This window comes from Seriola dumerili, unplaced genomic scaffold (genome assembly GCF_002260705.1).
Source record: "Seriola dumerili isolate Sdu_G_001 unplaced genomic scaffold, Sdu_1.0 BDQW01000449.1, whole genome shotgun sequence".
NCBI lineage: Eukaryota > Metazoa > Chordata > Actinopteri > Carangiformes > Carangidae > Seriola > Seriola dumerili.
Genome location: NW_019174704.1, coordinates 5,806,640 through 5,827,437, shown reverse-complemented (window position 1 = coordinate 5,827,437; position 20,798 = coordinate 5,806,640). Strand labels below are relative to the sequence as shown.

Below are 20,798 nucleotides of genomic sequence, written 5' to 3'. Positions count from 1 at the left end.
TCACATTACAAAGTACGGAAATCAATACAAAACTAAAGGGAAAAGACATGGGATGCACAGTATAAAAGGACCTGTGCATGTGTGCAAGAATCAAAGGAACAAATAATACAGAGAGAGAGAACTCCCAGAGAAATGAGCAGAGAAGCTATATTTATAGGCTTCCACAAAAAAAAGTTACATTTGCTAAATCTTACCCCAAGTGACCTGTGGCAAGAGTAATATCACATTTGATAAACTCAGACGTATCATTTATGTCCTATCATTGGAAAACTACTAGTTCACCACAGTGTGTCCAGATCTTTGTGTCAGACGCTCAGTGACCTTTCCATATAGTCCAACTGTCTCAAACCTCTGATTTAGGAACAATGATGCTCTTCACAAGAATGGCATCATTGAAAGTGACGTGAACATCTTTTGATACAGTTTAGGACAATACAAAGATTATATGTCAGATGGACACACAGCTGTGTCTGCAGACTGCAGAGAGTCTTTAAAGCAAAAGTGCCCACCAGCACGGATCCTGAATCAAACTGCCAGACCATTTAGAGTAAAAAATGGCTTACAAGGGCACTGCAAATCTACATAAGCCATAAAAGCCATGCCACATTTACACCCTGTTAGGGCTATTCTCTCTTAAAGGGACATGCGCACAGTTTACAAACAGAAGAGGCAAAAAGACTGCCGAGAAAGCAGCAGGGTTGGGAGAGTTACTTTCAAAATCACCTACTATACTTGATTGACAATTTTAAATCGTAAAAACATAGTGCACTGAGATACTTTAATTTAAAAGCCAGTTCAGTAATAATTATTTGCAATTTAGATCAAGTAACTTGAGCCACAATCAGTTATTATTTCAGTGTAAAATGTGTTAGTTTCTGTCTTGCTGCTTTAAATGAATGGGCCTATTTTTTTTAAAGCATGTGATCTGATCCTCTTTTTTTTAAAAAAAGTAATACCAGAATGGATTAAGTCTTTTTTTAAAGTCACATCACTGTAATGACTCTACAAGTAATCCATTGTTCCCAACCCTGTAAAGCAGTGAGCGTGGCAGACCAGTCACATGCACACTATGGGAGATGTTAGGCTAGACACATGAGTACTAACCTTTGGCTCTCTGGCTGCTGGGTACTAAACATCATACAGAATAACAGGCAGCTGCGAGGGGAGGGGGGACTCCAATGAAAGCACCGTTAACGCAGTAAAGTTTCATTTTTAGCACATAGGTGTGTTTTTTTTTTTCACTTTAGAACATTTCATTAACAAGAGTCAAATCTGTTGAATATTTTTCAACCTCTCTTGGTCTCTGTGGATTGCAGAAACATGTCACTCCAACCTGTTTTAGCCTCCCCCTCTGTAGAAATAATTAATCTGTGAACAATCGGCAGTGAGCAATATATGACCTGTTTTTTTTTTCACAATTGAAAGATTTTTTTTTTTTCATACATGATACAATGTACTGCGCAAAATGGATATGCGCACATACTGGAAGCATAATGTTGCTGAGGACATGCAAGTTGTTGAGTATACAGCAGAGCAAAAAGCAATGTTTCCCAATGTCATTGTCTTCTTCATCTTCTTGAAACATCATCTGTCACTCAGATTTGCATCTTCAAGCGCGTGACTCTTTCTTCGAGTGTGGCTTATTTCCCAGCAGGGCATCAATCTCGGTAATGGTTTGAGGGTTCATTTGAGATAAAATCTGGAAGGAGGAGGGAAGGACAGCATTCATTTACAAATGTGTTCTTCTGTGGTCTGTCAGATTTACCAACTTCGTATTACACACAAAGTAGTTTATCTATTGGTTTGCACAACTGTAGCTCGGTATGTCAGGCAGAATTATTGATGTGGGAGGAAAAAAGGAAAAAAAAATCTACCCGGAGGGCACCCAGGTTCTCAAGTAGCTGGTCTGTATTAGAAACTCCCAGAAGTACTGAGCTGACTCCCTCACTGCGCAGACACCAGGCTGTAGAATAAAAAAAAGAGAGAAAACCAAGTGAACTCATCAACTTTCAATCTACTGGCCATATTAAACATGTATCAAATATATTTGGGCAGGATTTCTGATCTAAGATCTGCTAATCGTGACAGTGATCCCAAATCAGTACATTTTGTAGTAGACAGGCAAGGATAGTGGGAAAACCTAAGCAATAAATTAAACTTATTGAATAAACACAAAGATGGAAAAAAAGTTATATAATTAACAAATACAGCCATTGCTAAGGAGTAGAGTGGTTGCACACAGGCAGATGGGCACATTGGAAAGATTTGTGTGATGCACTAAATCATGCTCAAATCTGGGGCCTAACCTTCGCTGTGCATAATAAATCAAAGCACTTTAATTTGAGGGTTTTTTTGGGGGGAGAATTTTTATTGAGGATCTCAGGACAGAGGATTTCATACTGTGTGCTGTAGAGATTGTAAAGCCCCTTAGAGACAAATTTGTGATTTGTGATATGGGACTATATAAATAAAAATTGACTTGACTCATGTGAAATAAATGACCGAACATTTCAGTAGTCTTGTGCACATTTAAAATTCAAATCTGAGAAACAGCTAAATGTTATCTTCCACTCATGCAACAATACACACAGAATAAGTCCCTGAATGTGCACTGTATAACCATGTCATTTGCCTGGGTCATACCTATGGCTAACTGTGCAGCAGTGCAGCCCAGTCTGTCTGCCAGTAGATGGAGCTCCTTGATTTTAGCGAGCTGCCTGCGGCCCTCCTCACTGTTCACTCGTTCCTTCAGCCACTGGTATCCCTTCACCAGGAGCAAAATGGAGAGAAGCAATGATAAGGCAATGTGCAGGACTTCTATAGTGATTTCACAGTACAATACCTCACTGATAAGGTAGAGAATCACACTGGGGCTGGTTTTCAGTGAGAGAGAAATCCCAGAGGAGGACCAGTCAAATCGAACTGACCTTCATTGCTGCTCTGGAGCATTCTGGTACACCGTCGCTGTACTTCCCTGTGATTAATCCACAAGCAAGTGGAGACCAGGTCATTGCTCCAACACCTGAAAGATTGGAATAAGCATAGACATTTGAATGAAACAAAAATGAAGTTTCAATTGAAAAAATAAAGATAAATAGAGCTGTGAGACTGTGGATGTCCAACCAATCTTGTGGTAGAGCTCGGGAAGCTGGACCTCGACTTTATCCCTCTGGAAATAGTGATACTCTGCCTGCTCACACACAGGTGGTATCAGGTTGAACTGGCGTGCGACTGAGTACGCCTCCTGGTGCCAAAAGGACAGAAACAAAACGCCATGGTTACCAATCAGCATTTCTGCCATAAGCTGACAGCATCAAATTTTGTAAAGAATCCGAGATGAGCTTTCACCATGATTTCCATGGCACTCCAGCGTGAAGTTCCCCAGTACATGGCCATACCCTGGTTTATTACAAAGGTCATGGCCCGTACAATCTCTGCAAATCACAGTATATAACATCATATTTCAACAACACTCTTTTGATCACTTTCAGCTAATTGATTCACAAATAAAACATATATTACTATGACTATTACATGATCTATGCATATCAGCAAAGAAGAAGAAGAATTTCAAGCATGTGTCACTGACCTTCCATTGGACTGTTGACGTCATTTCTGTTCGCAAAAACAATGTCCACGTAATCTAGCTGGAGTCTTGATAAGGATCCTCTTAAACCTGTCAATAGCAATAGTCAATTATTTGACAACATGATCATCAAAAAGAGCAAGAGTCAACAGCCAGACTGCATTTAGGCACAGCTGTGCTGTGAGCTAATGGCTAACATCAGCATGCCAAAATGCTCACTATGAAAATGTTGAGGTTTAGCAGCTATAATGTTCACCATGTTTACCATTTTCATTTACATCATGTAACATGCCAATTAACACTAAACACAAAGTACAGCTGAGGCTGATAGGGATGTCGTTAGTTATTTAGCCATAAACCAAAGTAGCTGGAGATCATCAAAGTCAGTGATTCATCCTGGGGAGCATGAACCTCTGTATAACATTTCACTGGAATCCATCCAACAGTTGAGATACTTCCGCCAGGGCCAAACTGACCGACCCACACTGCCATACACAGAGCATCTGAGCAACAATTAGCAACACTTTGACGATATAGATTCCCAAGCAATGCCAGTGTGCTAACTTTCCAAACTTGGGTTTGTTTGCAATTTGATTTAGAGGTTAAAATCACAAATGAAGTGACATAACTACTGTATGAAGTAATTCCTGCATGTTGTGCAAACCTTTAGAACTGCATGTAGTTCGCTCATTATGCAGTTGCTTCAAATCAAAAGCCTCATGACAGTGAAACAGCCCCTTCAACTCTTTGGTAAACAGGCACCCTAAGGCCATACTATTTACAAAACAAAGAAGATGGAGGGGCGGGGGGCTGATTAAGTGGCTGGAGAAACAACAGTCCTGAGATTTACACCTCAAGTCCTACCAGCAATCACAAACAACTGCAGAGGAATATACTTTTTTAATTCTTTTTCTTTAGCTGTTATGACACACAGTAACTTATTTGATTATGAGGCATGTGGACGTAACTACTGTGACGTGACATGAGGTGGCTTTAACTGAGTGAGACAAACAATGCTTACACTCAAAGATTAAAGGGTCATCAAATGATTCATCACAACTCAGGTTTGTTGAACTAATGCTCTCTGGGAGACATTTCAACTACAATAAAAGTTCCACACATTCTGATAGAAACTGACTTTTGAACTTGTATTAATCTCTTCAGCAAACAAATAGGAGTTCAGTAATAAAACACAGCTCTGAATTGACCACTTTCTGATTATAGGATTACTGCAGGATGTATTGAGTGATGAAACAAAGTTTCGGGGGCCTGAGCTCACAGTTATGCTCAGGCCCATTACCTTTTTAAGTCATTATTCTTTATAAATGTATTCAGGTACTTAACTGTAAGAAAAAAATCATCATACTTTACCTTCAATGATGTGCTTTCTGGAGAGTCCTCTCTCCGTCTCTGCTCTGTGGAGTGTTGAAAATACACGATTGATGCGCCATTGAAATGATAAAAGCAAACAAGGATTCTGATTGAAAAAAACAGTATGGTCTAGTATATAGTCTTTTAACATTATACTTACTGGCCTCCCCAATAGATTTTTGTTGTGATGACAAAACTTGAACGCCTGGCAAGGACACATGAGGGTTAGGAGCACAGTTTAGATATGAAGATAGAATTTGAGAAGAAAAAATCTTTTGTTCTATCTCTCGATTTCTACTTCTAATACTGTGTACAGTGTCATTGTCTCTTTGGCTTTGTAAGTAAGTATAACAGTCGGTTTCTCTGTGCTTGCTATTATTGGTATGGTTCATTAAAATATTGTGTCTATAAACCAGTATTGTGTTCTTTCTCAATATCTACAAATTCATCTGACATAATAAATGGCAGTGACAGACTACAAAAGCATAAGCATAAAGTCTGACTTGTTTTTATTGATATATTTTTTCTCCAGAATCAAAATATCTCAAGGAATTCCCACACAAATGAGTGTTTGGCAGTATTGTGAGCTGGGAATCTATTTTCACATGGTCGCATTTTTGTCCTTTTATAGTCTTTCTGAGGCCAAAGCTCCTCATTTTCTTAAAAGAATGAATTTCCCTCGAGATAATTTAATAGTGCATTTGTTCCAACAGTAATAAAAACACGTGTTAATGCAGTGCATTTCAGAAAAGCAAGCGATTGTTAGGGATTATTAAGCTTTCAAAAAATATATTTTTATATTCTTTTCACATGCACGTGAGTCAATTTGGAAAAATGAGTGACATCACCTCCATCCTTTCTTCTTGATAATGTTCCCTAGAGTGATTTCCGCTCTGTGGAGAAGCACAACATCGATTGTGATAGTTTGATGCTAACTTCACGTCACTGCACAACAACATTAAAGCAAACAGGAAATCTGCAAACATATTAAAGAAACCTGAACACTATGTTTTGAGCTGTTCATTTGCCTCAGAGAGAAGTTGCACTCAGAGGCTATGAAATGCACATAAAAGTCCTGATACAAAAACTTTCAACTGGAAGAAAAGCAGAAGATTTAATTGGTGCTTGGTGGAGTCTGACCTTCCAGAGGCATACACCTCTGCCGTGTCAAAAAGGTTCACTCCATTCTCATACGCTATGGCCATCAGGTTCTCAGCCATCTGAGGGAACACAAAAGTTGAGACTGTGAAAGGGAGACGATGGATAAATTCCAATTACCCAGAGGTCGTCCGGGAAGGGCACTATGCAGGGAGGATGATACAGTAGAGATATACACAACATCGCACTAAGCTGCAATAGTTTCAAGGTCTGTGGGATTTTGAAACATTTCTATAATTGAAAACACCGAGATTCACATTCACAGTGTCTGGTGTTTTACACAAAAGCAATAAGAGTGAAAGTGCTCGGGAATTGACTTCTCATACAAACAGAGGGCCAACAGAGCTCTCACCTCATCAGAGATCTGCGATCCAAATGTCACCCAGGTCCCTAAACAAGAGGAGAGATAGAAGTTTGTTTTGTTTGAGGGGTTGAAACAGAGATGAATATTTTCCTGCTTTCAAACCAACTCACCTAACCCAAGGCAGGAAACACGGAGGCCTGACTTCCCCAGGTTCCTATGGAGAAAAAAAAAAAAAAGGATGAAAAAGCAAGCTGTGAGGCTCAGAAGTAAACAACGGAAGAAGACACTATGATGTGTGAGCATTTTGAATATGTTTGCTCACACATCAATCATAGCCGAGATCCCTTCTTACTGTACACTGATGTGTGTAAGTGACAAGCAAAGCGGAAAATAATCCTGAATGATGAGACTTGGTTACCTGATCTCCACTTCTACTAAGCAGTGATGGAAAGTAGCTACCATGCAGTCAGTGCAGCTTCGAGGTACTTGTACTTGACCTTATTTTCTCCATGTTATTCTTCTACTCCACAACATTTCAGAGTGAAATATTGTATTATATGACAGCTGTGGTAACTAGTTACTTTGTCTTACGTCCCCCTGTTTAGCATTTTAGCATCGACATTCAATGATCGCTCTATAACACACTACAAGGTAGTTGTAAGTGTTTATTAATGTACAGTATTGCTGATCAATTATAATTCCTTCAATGAAGACTATTTATTATTTAATCTTTGATATTATTACTGCGGTGTTTTACTATATTTACTACATCTACTATCTGTTAACACTTATATCTGCTTACAATCGTATTATATTGTGTTAGAAAAGATTTTTTATACATACAAAGATTAAGATTATCTTTTAAAATATGATACATTATAACAGGTTATGGAGTAGTCAGCTCAAACTGAATTTGCTACAACATTAAAAAGCTGCATACACGTCAGTAGAAGTAGCAGTAAAAATTATATGATAATATATTGTATATTATGATATAACACTTTTGGCATTAATACTTTTGGACAGTTGTGAACATTTTGCTGTTAATACTTCAATTCCGGTACCATTGAAGAATAGTGGTATTTATTCACTGTGGAGGTATGTTTACTTTTACTTTTGTCTATCATAAAACTAAAAAACACATTCAATCTTTAAATGGATCACTGATACACAAAGATATAAAATACAATGATTTATAATACATTACATAGAAAGACCAGATTTTATGCTTAAAATTGAGACATGACACAAGATAAAACCTTAACCTTATATAATTTATTTCGTAGTGTTCCTTGGTGTGAATTCCTCCTCCACTAAAGCGTCTGAGTTCAAGTCTTTCTCACCTGTGGTTAAATTACAGCCTGTGTCTAATTATTTCTGAACAATTGACCTTTTATCCTTCGTATGTTAACAGTTCAGTGTATTACACTGGGTCAGTGAAACAGCTGGAGGGAAGTGAGCTCAGCTCAGCTTAGATCGAGTCCAGGCAAAAGCTGCCATGTTCTGTATGCTAATCGGCCCAAAATGTTCCATAAGCTACAGAGGAGTCGTCACCCAGCGTGCCACATCTGATTATCCAGACAGCTGAATTTTTGAAGGGTGCGCAGGGAGAAGCAGAGAGCTGCATTTCTGACCACAGGAGCATGTACAGCTGAAAATGATGTGGGCTTCATGCTTGCTCTCCTCCTCCTCCTCCTCTTCCTCCTCCTCCTCCTCCTCCTCCTCCTCCATGCATGCTCTCCCCCATTCTAATTAGCCGGGGAGCCAGCTGGAGCGGCAGCAGAACTGCAGTGCAACTCGCTGCTCGCCGTCTTTTCATCTCCAGCATCTCTCCTCTCTCTGCCTGTCTGCCTGCCTGCGTCCGCCACAAATAGCCAAATGCAGAAAGACAGACTGTCAGAGCATTTAGACTCAGTCGAACGACTCCTGCTCTTATTTTCTCTGGTCTATTTTTAATGCCTGACATTAAGCTATTTTTAGATTCCTGCATATGTAAGCATTTGTGTCTTTCTTTGTGTGTGTGTGTGTTTCTGTGTGTGTGTGTGGTGTGTGGGGTGTCGGTGTTCATGTGTGTGCTGCATGTGGGTGTGAAACACTTATTGTTTGTGTCATTACTTTAAACTGTCAAAATAGCAGACAGGTGGAAGGTCAGTGATACTATATAAAGAGAAAAATGTTAGTGGGGTTTGATGTAGTTGATTCCTTGTATGGTAATCTGGCTCTTGTTCACTGTTTGTCAACCAATGACAGCTCTGCCTGTTCTCACACACTGACATTCACTTTGAACACTGGGAGTAAATATAAATGAGGCACATGGGAGAAAACACACTTCAGAGACTTTTTCTAAAGCATTTTTTTTTTTCAAATCTGTTATTTAAATATTTTTTCATTGTTTTGTTCTCTCCTTTTCTGGCAGTTTTTGTGACATCCATCAAATTATACCATTTTGCCTTGACTTCACTAGGGGGAAGTTAAAGGAAAAAAAATTTCTAACAACATTTGACAAGGTTGCACCAGTAACAGCATCCAAAAGTATTCCCTGCTTGTACAAAGATGCTTTAATCAGATTTGTATTTTTTAAAACGAAGTTTGAAATTCATTATAAAACAACAGTAATTATGTCTCAACATGCACCTGCAAGATAGCTAACTGTATCTGCATGCTGAGAGCATACACTGTAAATTATAGGCCATTGTTTGTGTCAAAGTGCAGTCCCAAACTTGATCCTTATTTTTAAGGGTGAATAATAGATTAACTTTAAAGGTGCAATATAAGATCCGGCCACAGTTTCAGTTTAAAATGTTCAAAAATGAACTAACACTATCAACAGTGTGTGAAGGGATGATGTCATGACCAAGACCTCTATATATTGTATTTCAGAGATATCTACTGAAATTAGCATGCTAACCAGCTAGCCCCAACCCGTCCTGTGTTGTAATACCACTGTTTGACACTAGATGCTGTGTGAGTCAGTTTAGCATCTAATCTGCCCTCAGGCCCATGAAGAAGAGGAGCTTCCTCCAGAGCTTGTTATGCTACAGCTCCCGACTACCATCACAGAAACACAGAGATGGCTGAAGCTCCTAGAAAGCAATCTTCATCTCCATCCCAAAGTACCACTTCCGACAAGAAACCACATTCAACGGCAAAGAAAAGAAGCAAAACAAGAGTAAATCTTGGTGTGGCTTCCCACCACTGGCGACAGCTCTTGACGAGTAAAGAGATGCGGTTTTAATGCCGAGATCACAACCTTTAGACTGGTGAGTGACATCTAATGTTGGTCTGTAGTGAAAAGTATCATTAGTGCAACTAATAACAAACCGTACTGAAAAACATTCAAATGGCATAGATGTATGATACTGATTAGGGTTAGTAGAAGTTAGCCTGTTCCTGCCAGCTGTTGCCAGCTAGTCACATCAGTAACTTTAGGCTTATTTTATAACTGATGACCGGATATTCAGATTGTATGGATCCAGTAGACAGAGTGAATACACGATTTCGGCACACCTCTGTCTTTATCACAGACCTGTAGTCAGTACAGACACCGCTTCCGCCTGTCATACCAACACCGACAGCAGAGAGTTTACAGACACAGTGAGGAGGGTCTAGGTGAGTAAAATTGTATCATTCACTTTTACAAGTAAGACAAAGAGACTGCTTGCAACTGGAATCTTTGTTCAAGAACCAGCGGGCTCAGGATCTGCTTCTTCCTCTCAGCTGTCACCGTGCTCAGCTCTGCACCACTGTGATTATATCAGAGCTACAGTGTGTACATGTTCATACTGCTGATTCATAATAATGAATATTTATACCACAATTATACCATTGCCTATATTGGTTATGTATTTTACAGTATATCCATACTTGTACTACTCTCTATAGTTTATTGGTTATATAGTGTGTACATTGAATTCTAATCATACCGCTAGTTGTTTACTCTTCATTTCCTTACATTTACATTTCCTAATATTCATACTGTTACTAGTGTTCACATTGTGTATATCTCTGCATATTCATGCCAATATCAATACTGTATTTATTTTAGCATATTCATATCTATCCTTACTATTTATTATACACACACAAGAGACCTAACATGTTTGAATATAAAGAACTTGTATGATCTACAGTAACTGTCCTATCACATGTTTGTCTGTATCAGGACCAGAATTCCAGTCCAGTCATCCCCAGTGATGGACCAGCACCTGCCTTTCCTTCTGAGTCTGGCCTCATCAGTCATCAACAACCACATTACAGTAACACCTTGAGGTATTATCACTGCACATAACAGATATTGTCCATACTGTGATCTTTGCACATCCCCTAATCACTACCTTTTGCACATCCCGCCCAGCAGGAGTTTTGTCAACACTTTTGTACATAGTTATAGTATTTTGTGTAGTATCTTTTTCATTGTTTTAGTGAAAAGTGAAAACATACCTGGCAATAAAAATTATTTTCTGATTCTGCCTTTGTGATGTTGTCATCATCCCTTCTTCATACTGCTCTAACACCCATGTGCCATGCAGCATCCCCTTGCCTTCATATTTATATAGGTGAACAAACATACTGTTTGTATGACAAGTATTAATAGTTTGTTTTAGTGCTATCAACAATTTTAACAATATCAACAATAAATGCACATATAAATAATTATTATATACACTGTTGCCCATAAAGTTGGAATCATTTTGTTTTCAGACACAATCCTCTGTTTATTCCTATTTAAATGCATCAGTAATCACTTTTGACCAGGTGCAATGATTACATTATGTGTCCCAATTACCCAGGTGAAATGAAATAAATCACATTGTCACAATCATTTCACGGAAAGAGGTAAAAAATGTTTTATTCCAACTTTATGAACAACAGTGTATTATTATAATTATATTATAATATTATGTTATTATAAGGAACGTAGGAACGACTAGACGGGCGCAAAGAGGTGAAATGCTGCCCGTTATCTGATCTTACACATTGCACCTTTAAATAAACAATGCCATTATATTCAGTAGACTGTATGTTGTTGTTGGGTGTTTATTATATCACCTATACTGTAAGGTTTCTGGGAATTTTAGGAACACTATTTTACATCTTTAGAGAGCCTTTTCATACATTTATGAAAAGGCTTTTATTTAGCCCAGGGCTCTCTTGTAATAATGTGAAATAATTACATTAATAAAGCCGAGTGTTTACCACCTTAGTCACACAGCAGTCCACCTTCTTTCAATGTCCCCCTTTTAAAATGGTGGCATGATGAAAAACAGAAAGGTTATGTGTGGCAAGTACAAAACATGAGTCAGCATTAGGAGAATGTCAAGCATCCAGTAACATCCACCACTGCTTTCAGAAAAGCATGCGTCTTCTCTCTCACTGTGCTCATACTCAATACGCTTTTTCAAGATGGAAAACAGGCGCATGAAGCTGACACACAAACATGTTTGGTTCACACCGTCTATGAGCACATCGTGACAGGGGGCAAATGAGAAACCAGTGCGCATTAGTTGGTGAATTCCACGACTGCTGTGCCACATAAAATACCTTTTTTTTTAAAAAATCATTATTATTTTTATTTCTTGCCACTGGAGAATGTCATTGTTTCTGTGTGTGACAACTGGTCGCCCCCTCCCTGTTCGCAACTCCACTGCTCTCTGCAGTGCTGCAGTCTGCTAAATTACTATCAGTGAGTCTGGAGAGAGACACATGCTCTCTCTCTTTCCTCACACTACCTCCCTCATGGCAGTCTTTCTCCCTCTCTCCCTCTCTCTCTCTCTCACACACACACACACACTATCACATACACATGCATGTACACAGACACTCGGCCTATATTTCATCTGACATGGATTTGGCGTACGTTAGAGATCTATGCTGTGCGAGCGTCAGTGGGGCTGGTCGATGCTTTCACATGGATATTCACGCTTGATGAGAATTACACTCGCACACAGGCACAGATCTGCATACGGCCATGCATGAATGCACTCATGAGCAGGGCACACAGAAACACAGATGCTTCTCCGCAGCCTTCATAAGTAGATGCTTCCTATGTTTTCCTGTCCATTCTTTCCTCTCGCCATAAATCATGAACCTCAAACAAGGTGATTATACAGAGACTTGGCTGTTCCATACATTATTAATGGAGAGAAAGGAGGCACACGGGTGCTCTGTCATGGTGTAGTCAGCATTTTAACCTATGCTGACATTTACAGTTAGTTTTCACCTGAGACTGGAGGAAGACACTCTATACAGATGGTTAGGTGGAGTTTTTTTTCCTGCAGTTGTCATAAAATGCCACACACATGCTGAGCAGGCTGTTCTCCAGAGGGAAGCACACCTAGATATTAATAACACTCACATCAGTGTGTGTGTGTGTGTGTGTGTGTGTGTGTATGCTTATACTGAGCACAAACTATGGGAAGATTGTGGACTGTCTGTTCTTATTTAATAATGCTGCACACTGTGTTTCTGGGTTTTAAAGGGTCAGTTCATCTAAATTACGAGGAAATGTTCTCTCTCGAGTAATTAGCCATGCAGAGATTTCTGCCTCCACCTCAATACAGAGGAGGTGAATACATTTTTGTTTGTGGTGCTCACAGCACTGACAAATTCCATTTAAACACCTACATCTCTTTTCTATAGTCCATGTGTCCTTGTGACTTTGGTTAGTCTATAGTGCTGTTAACAGTTTTTAAAGGGACTATTTTTTTCTGTAGAAAGTAGTTTCACTGAAAAGATTTCAGGGACACTGTTTCTGTTGTTGCTGAATAAAAAAATTTATATTTTTCAATTCTGTGAGCACCACAAACAAATTTCCATCACCTCCATTGGATTGAGGTAGAGGCACAAATTTTAGAGACAGATCAATCAGGAGCTGGACAAATAAACCCAAATTCTCTGCATGGCGACGGATATAAGTGAGAAAATGTTGCTCTGAGGGACAAGAACACAGTGTAATTCTGACAGGGTACCAATTCTTGCTTCAGCTATTATTAATGAATTACGCTAAACTACAGACTTTTCATGTTACATGATGTTTTTTAATTCAGTTATATTTAAACATTTAGGAAAGTAGGTCTGTCCTAATTATAAAATACACACGCTGTGAGCGGAGCAAATGGAAAAAACAAATTTTTAAATAAGCACAGAGACAGACTCGCTCACACAAACTCATCTGCTCTCCTCCTATTTTATCAACTGCTGACACTTTATTAGTGGTCAAGACTCTTTTACTAACTGCAATTGCATGTAATGAAGTGGCACAGCTGAGAGTCCACCAGCTGATATTAAAAGTGTGAACCTTTTTGTAATTGTGTGAAGTGTTTTACTATTCAAAGTTTGGGACTTTGAGAGGACGTGTGTGTAAGACTCCTCTCATTGACACAGATTATGTTTTTGAATGTCACTTGAAGGTGAAACAATATAAAAATGACCAATCACTTTGAATTTTGAGTCACCTCAACGTCTCAAAGGTCACTGCACTGTGCTGCTACTTGCCGACCTGTTTTATGTCTGCTGAGAGAGAGATGAAGATAAATATTAGAATGATACGTCAGTTTCCTGGTCTGCTGCCTCATAAACACAGACCCTGACAGCTCAATGAATTTAAAATGATTAAATGCAGTCACAGAGTAGTTTTGGAGCATCACACCGTGCCTCCGTTTGTTTCTTGTAATTTAAAACATCCCAACTGAGCTACTTTGCCACAATGACATGGTGAGATTTGTAATATTGAGATACTGTAATCACTTTTACAGTCTATACAGCTAAATAAGGTGGCTGCTTGACTTTTTAAAGCCACCTGGAATTAGTTAGAATATCCCAACAACCAAAATCATAATCATCAACATCATTTCCTTGTCTTTTCTCAGTGGCATTATCTCTAAATGCAAATACACAGTCCAAATATGATGGCAAGCCGTTCATTGAAACACAACTTTTGTTATTTATCTGATCAATCTAATCTAAATTATCTGTCAGAACAGTCTTATTTTATCATCACACCGAAAAGATTTTTAATTAGAAGTATATCCATTAGAAGAGCAGAAAAACTGAGACCTTTTCCAGGACCTGTGGAGATTGTTTTCCATCAATCTGCGTTTCTGCTCTTACATAATGGCATGCAGTGATGACTTTGTCTTTGCCAGAAGACAAAATCAGACTTTGACTTTGACTAGACAGTCATATTCAGAGGACGTGACGTGGATTTTCTGCCTCTGATTATGACGCTCGCGGTTCAGAAAGAGCCTGCTGCTGATTGCTGCTGCCCTCGCATCCATCTAATATTGACAAATGCAGGCCTCATCACACGACACTGAGCAGTTACTTCACATGAAGCAGCCTGATCTGCTTTATGGCATTTTATGTGTACAAGTTCTTTTTTAGGGCTGATGTGGTGTGGATATTTAGCTCCAACATTCAGCTGCACAAATAATAACGGTCTAAAGTATTCTTCAGTTTCATTATTTATAACTATAACATTCAGCAACTCATTGATATATATCAGTAGGTGGCAGATGAAATAAGCAGCCAGATTTTTGCTGTTTAGCAGCCAAAAACAGATAGTTTGGATATATTTTGGTTATGAGCCAGACAGAAATCTGAAAAGTGTAGATGCAGTCTGACTTTTGGAGAGAGGAGGGTTTGAGATCAAGGTTGTTGTTCTCCTCCCTTGCTACCCAAACCTTTTGTTTCCATTGATAATTCATCATGATAACAATATGAGGCCAAATTACTTAATTATCCTTTGATTATTATTCATGATGTTTCCACTCTGTGAAATGCAGTCATTTTATTACTGTTTGGGATTTATTACAAGTTACATACATATGCTTTCCATAGGGTATTAATAAAAGTGAGAATAGTCTGCGTGTATGTGCGTGTGTGCGTGCGTGTGTGTAAAGGGTTAACTCTAACAACAGGTCCGCTGTGAGAGTAATAAGACTGGATCACTGTCTCATGGCTCTAAATGACCACAGTATATCTGTAAAACTTGACAGGGCTGTTCATCAATAACAATGACTCGATCATTACTTCATCAGCTGCTGAGAGTTCAGGCTTTCACAGCTCACTGTTCAAGTGTGCTCCGTTCGAGAACACGACTACTCTGCATAGTTCAGTGTCAGGACACTTCAACTCCTGATACAAATGCAAATACATGTAGGCCTTGTTCTTCACTAAAACATGCAGCTGAATATTAGCGATTATTATCATTACAGTATTTAGCTATGTCATACATCACCATCCACTGGACATTTCTCTTTGTTATCTACTTTGACTAGTGCTTGTTATGTCATTCCTCTTTAAATAAAACAAGCTATAGGCGGGTGAGGTTGTGTAAGTTCATTCTTGACCTTGAAAATAGAAGGTTAACAAAATAATCCTAACTCAAGGCCCACCATCAAACTCTTTTTCCCGAGCTTTCTACCACATCACAGCATCTGAGGAAAATCACACTGATTAGACTGTGAGGTGTGACTGAGAGCTCAACTAAACTAAAGGCTAAGAAATGGACCTTCAGTTAAGTGGCCATGTCCAACTTGTCTCTTCAAGACTAGAAGACTTGGACTTGTTAAAGGAACAGTTCGACAGTAGAGTCAGACGAGAAGACTGATACTCTCACATCAGACCATTTAATATGAAGCTAGCACCAGCAGCTGCTTAGCTTAGCTTAGCATAAAGCATGGAAAAGGGGGGAATAGCTAGCCTGGCTCTGTCAAAAGGAAACAAAGCTCACTAATTAACACATTGTTTCTTAGTTTGCTCATTTGTTTAATCCTTACAAAAACTGAAGTGTTCAGTCTTTGTGCTAAGCTAGGCTAACTAGCTACATGTTCATCTTATCTCGCTCTCAGCAAGCAAACTAATGAGCTTATTTCCCAAAATGTCAAATGATTCCTTTGACAAATTACGAGCTGAGGCCTCCAGGATGGCAGACACATGGATGACACATGGACGCAAAAATGGCTTCCATGTGTCATACTCCCTGGACCCCCTCCTGTCTCCCCTGCGGTCCTGGAAGTTGTTTTACAGCCCCAAAACAATTTGTTTAACTCTTTATCAGACTTCCTTTCATGTGTGTTATAGTGTTGCATATTTCATTTAAGTGTGGCTTTCTTTCCTATTTACATGCACTTCCTCTCACTCATGCATTAAGATAGTTCAGCTGCCACTGACAACAACATGCCCTGCAGCAATTAACGTACAAAAATCTATGAGAAATGTCCAGTGGCAGATAAATCTACACAGGAAATGGACCTGACCTGCTTATCAGGTTGCTGTTGGTGAAAGGAGAGGGCCTTGTTACCATAGAAACGACCAATTTGTGACAGAGGTTTGCCTGAGTGACTTCCAGACTCACCTCTCCACAGGTCCAAAAATAATCATTACTGTTTTCAAAACATTTTTTTTAAATGAAGAAATACAACATAATTATGTGATTGTAAATTGTAAATTTGGGTGCAATTATGTTCTTATCTAGGTTTGAAGAATGTTTGCAGTCATCATTTAGAGTCCACAGAAATTTTCTCTGACAAGTTGGTCCAATAATTTTACAGTTATTGTAATCACACAGTGATACTTGTATTAAGATCTAATTTATTCAACTCTTCTAAGATAAGAAAGACTAAAAAATGATATTTAAATGTTCATTTATTATCAATTACTCCTGAAGAAATGAAGCAGGTTTTCTATTATAGACATGAATAGGCATTCTCTGTTGTTGCATTAAGGATTAATGCACCTTTTCATCACCCTTTTTCTTATCTTAAAAATTACACACACACAAACACATGCATGCACGTACACACGCACGCACACGCACGCACACCTGTTCAGCTCAACAAACAGAGGATGGTGCAGTGCACTGCAACAGTATTCATTGTGGTAAATTAAGTCAGAAATTGAGAAACTTTGATCAAAGAGAGGAGATAAAGAGAGAGAGTTGGGGCAGGGGGCGACAGCAGGGGCTCATGGGAGTGATAACTGGCAGCAGGTGCCATTGTCTGTGACCTGCCGGTGAGTGATGAATACTGAGGTTAATGAGATAGCAGGGAGGGATTCAAAAACATGCAGTCAAACAGGGCAAACAGAGGTAATGATGGGTGCCATCTGGAAAATGGAATACAGATTGAATTTACTTGCAGTTCTTCACTTCTGCTCTGTTGTGGTATTAATTTGGCCTCAATCAATGTCATGTCAAGAAATCTGCGACATCTATCTGCACAGACTCATTCATTCAGCATGCGGATGTGATTTATGTACACTGCCGTTTCTCCCCCCCCCCTGACCTCAGTCTGATTGCGACAACAGTGTAAAATGGAGAATGTGCGACCACTGTGCTGCCACAAACACACTCTGTGGCCGGGTGGTGGGGCTTTGAGCGGACCCACTTGCAGAAAGGACTGATAAGCGACAGCAGTGCTGGCTCATTAGGAAATAAGACAGACAAAAACTAAAGGCAATGCCTAGGGTGTTGCCACTGGCAACTGGAGCTGGCCATATGCTATATAGACTTATTGTGCTGCTGCACTCCCTATTAGTGACACTTTTCCCGGAGACAGCAGAGCATCCAGAATAATCCCACCCAATCAGAAGTGTGTGTTTGTAATTCTCAAGGAAGGGAGAAACAGTGGTGGAGATATCTGGGTTTCATCTTGTGCCTCATTCCCTTTTTAAACATCCTATTAAATGAAAACTAAATTGACTGAAGAGAATGGCAGCAATTCAATCAACCTGATTAACGGGAAAACAGGTCATTAAAACTCTCCACCTAGTTATTGAATTTTACAGTTGAAAGGAAGGAAACAAATGGTATGCGGTTATGCTCTTAAGGTATAATGTTAAGTGCATGCTGTGTGCTTTTATGTACATATTTATAAAAGTATACATTATTTTCCGCTGCTCCAAGAAACCCCCATGTGAGTGGAGGCTGCATGAACAGCTGTCCTTGTCAAGCTGAGGCTCTGATCCATCAAGGTGAACTGAATATGATGCTGAGACAAAATAAGAGGAGGAAAAAACACAAGTGACGTTCTGTCTTGCTGTTTATCTCGTCTGCTTTTCTTTCCTACATTATGACTCAGACCTGGTGTGTGCAACAATGGCTTTCTGTGCATAGGGTAGTCCTCTGCAACACTATTTTATGAAAATGAAATGCTTTTAAAAACCTCACAAGAAAAGCTGGGTGTCCTGGGGTGATTTTAGGGAAGCTGTTATTGAAGACAGGCTTTTTATTAATCTGTTGTGAAGAGCAAGAGGCCAGGGGAAAATCTGCATAAATCACTTTAGCCTGAGGCAAATGCTCCTACATGCATACTGTCTGTTATACTGTGATAACACTATGGCTGTTTCCTATGGATTATATAAGCATTTTTACATCCATCAGTGTAAGCGTTTTTGAGAGTGAATGTCATATTTTTTATAATGTCAGTAACATCACTGCTGTATGTGCTCTCACTGAGGTGCTTTCATCTCGGCTAATGGATATGGAGGCAGTCAGCACATTATGTTATAGCATGCATGTTGGTGATAATTCAAGCTAACCTTAAATTCACCTCACATCTCCACAAAGAGATTGACAGAAATAGGAATAAAGAAAGCCTGGCTGGCACAGCGTCATGATGAGAGAATCACCTGCCACCTTGTTTATGGTGGAGGATTTGCCACTGATGCTCATCATGATAATCTAGTGCCTAGGAGATAATCTGAAACCATCTCTGAATCAGATCCCTCTGATATGAATTAACCCTCCTCCACCACCTGACGCTCCAGCTCCTCCTCTCCTCCACAGGCCCATACTCACCTGTACTTCATACTGGTGTGGCGCCCGATGGCCTCCTTCATGTGGGCATGGCCCTGTGGAGTCTGACGGGACCCGGGCCCCTCCCTGGTCTTGACTGAGCCTTGGGACATGTAGTTGCCATTACTCCCTTGTCCACTACCTCCTCCTCCACCACCTCCTCCTCCACTACCACCGCCGCCGCCGCCTCCTCCTCCTCCACCACCGCCCCCTACTCCTCCACTGCTTCCTCCAGGTGGCGGGGCGGTGCGAAGGCCACAAAGCCGGTCCTCGCTGCGACTCTTGAGGTTGTGCTCAGTGCAGGCGAAGGAGACCTGCATCCTGACCCTGGTTTCCGGTGTCTCTTATTTCTGAGAGTTGAGGGGCTGTGGGGTGGGACAGGGGGTGTGGGGAACCGGTTCAGGAAGTCACACAAGCAGTAATGTCTGCAAATTGTTGGTACTGCTTGACACTGCTTCCCGTTGTGCTGTTGTGGCAAAGCAGTGATGCTCATACAAAGGGCTCAGACAGGGCAGGTCAGAGATTTTGGCTGAGAGCTGGTGGGAGCAGGCAGGAGTCCAGCCTCTAACATGACACACACAGAGTTACCGTCTGCTCTGGCTCCTGTCTGGTGATGCAGACCTGGCAAAAGGCTCTTAGAGTTTTCACACTCACAAAATGCATCAGGGCTGCCCTCCAAAAATCATCAGGAAGCTTGTAAGCTCACAGCGGTCCTCAGACGGATTTGAGGATGTGGCAGTTCTTTGGGAAGACCCCAAAACCTCAGTGCAATAGATGCCTCCCCCTCGAGAGTGTCAGTCAGTCTGGGCCTTTTCGCACATACATGCAAAGGCTCGTATGGCTTATGTTGGGTGGTGGAGCACTTGCCAGCTTGCTGTCTTCTCTTCAGCTGAGGTTAGTTGTGTCGGACTTGAGCCGAGGAGCTCCGGAGTGTGCCGCAGCAATGACACAATCACAGCTACAGGCATCCTCACACCTCGCGTCGAAATAAGGCATTTTTTTTTTTTTCTATTTGTCGCAAGGTGGGTGAGGAAAAACTGGCTCGATTGTTCGAATTTACATTGCCTTGGTCCTAACAGGGTAAACAGACTTGATAGGATGCGAATTCACACCGTCAGACCCCACCGATGCATCATCGCCCAGCAGCCTCACGCAGCATCAAATTTGATGCAAGAGAGAGAAAGAGAGTGAGGAGAAGAAGAAGAAAAAAAGAAGCAGAAACAAATTCAAGAGCAAACACCGAGCCGGTTTTTTTTTTTTTTTTTATTACCTTCAGTGAGTGAGGTCGTTCACATACCGGCAGCGGCGGCAGAGACTGTGCAGGTCTCCTGTTATTCGGCAAAATCTCACGGTGCACGGATTTGAAAAAAATGCCGGCATAGTGGCCCAAAAATCAGCTGCAGCAGACATTTCAAACGCTCGATGATGATGCCGCCTCTTGGCTCTCCCTCAGCATCATTTTGTCAGTTCACAGTCCGACTTCTTTTTGTTTTTTCTTTTTTTTTTCTTTCCCTTTTTCCCTTTTTTTTTCCAGAGGCTCCAAAAAATGTTCACGACACACAAGCTGTGTGGGGGTTTGCAAG

The 20,798-nt window shown here is 40.3% G+C and overlaps 1 protein-coding gene across 1 annotated transcript; it reads right to left on the bottom strand.

Annotated features, from left to right (window-relative positions):
* Positions 1 to 129: 129 nt before the first annotated feature.
* LOC111234533 (voltage-gated potassium channel subunit beta-3-like) lies at positions 130 to 20,723 on the bottom strand. The gene is made up of 14 exons (XM_022762680.1): positions 19,219 to 20,723; positions 6,590 to 6,633; positions 6,468 to 6,505; positions 6,098 to 6,177; positions 5,806 to 5,850; positions 5,118 to 5,162; positions 4,958 to 5,001; positions 3,590 to 3,676; positions 3,349 to 3,434; positions 3,124 to 3,244; positions 2,928 to 3,022; positions 2,644 to 2,764; positions 1,875 to 1,963; positions 130 to 1,699 (listed from the first exon to the last, which is right to left on the bottom strand). The coding sequence occupies exons 1-14, from the start codon at positions 19,533 to 19,535 to the stop codon at positions 1,610 to 1,612; spliced, it is 1,302 nt and encodes a 433-aa protein (XP_022618401.1). The 5' UTR covers positions 19,536 to 20,723; the 3' UTR covers positions 130 to 1,609.
* Positions 20,724 to 20,798: the final 75 nt, after the last annotated feature.

Coding starts and splice junctions, on each gene's coding strand:
- LOC111234533 (XM_022762680.1), bottom strand. CDS start 19,535: ATGCAGGTCTCCTTCGCCTGCACTGAGCACAACCTCAAGAGTCGCAGC. Junction 3,677..4,957: donor CAGAAAGCACATCATTGAAG/GTAAAGTATGAT, acceptor TGCTATTGACAG/GTTTAAGAGGATCCTTATCA. Junction 2,765..2,927: donor GCTCCAGAGCAGCAATGAAG/GTCAGTTCGATT, acceptor CTCCTGGTGAAG/GGATACCAGTGGCTGAAGGA.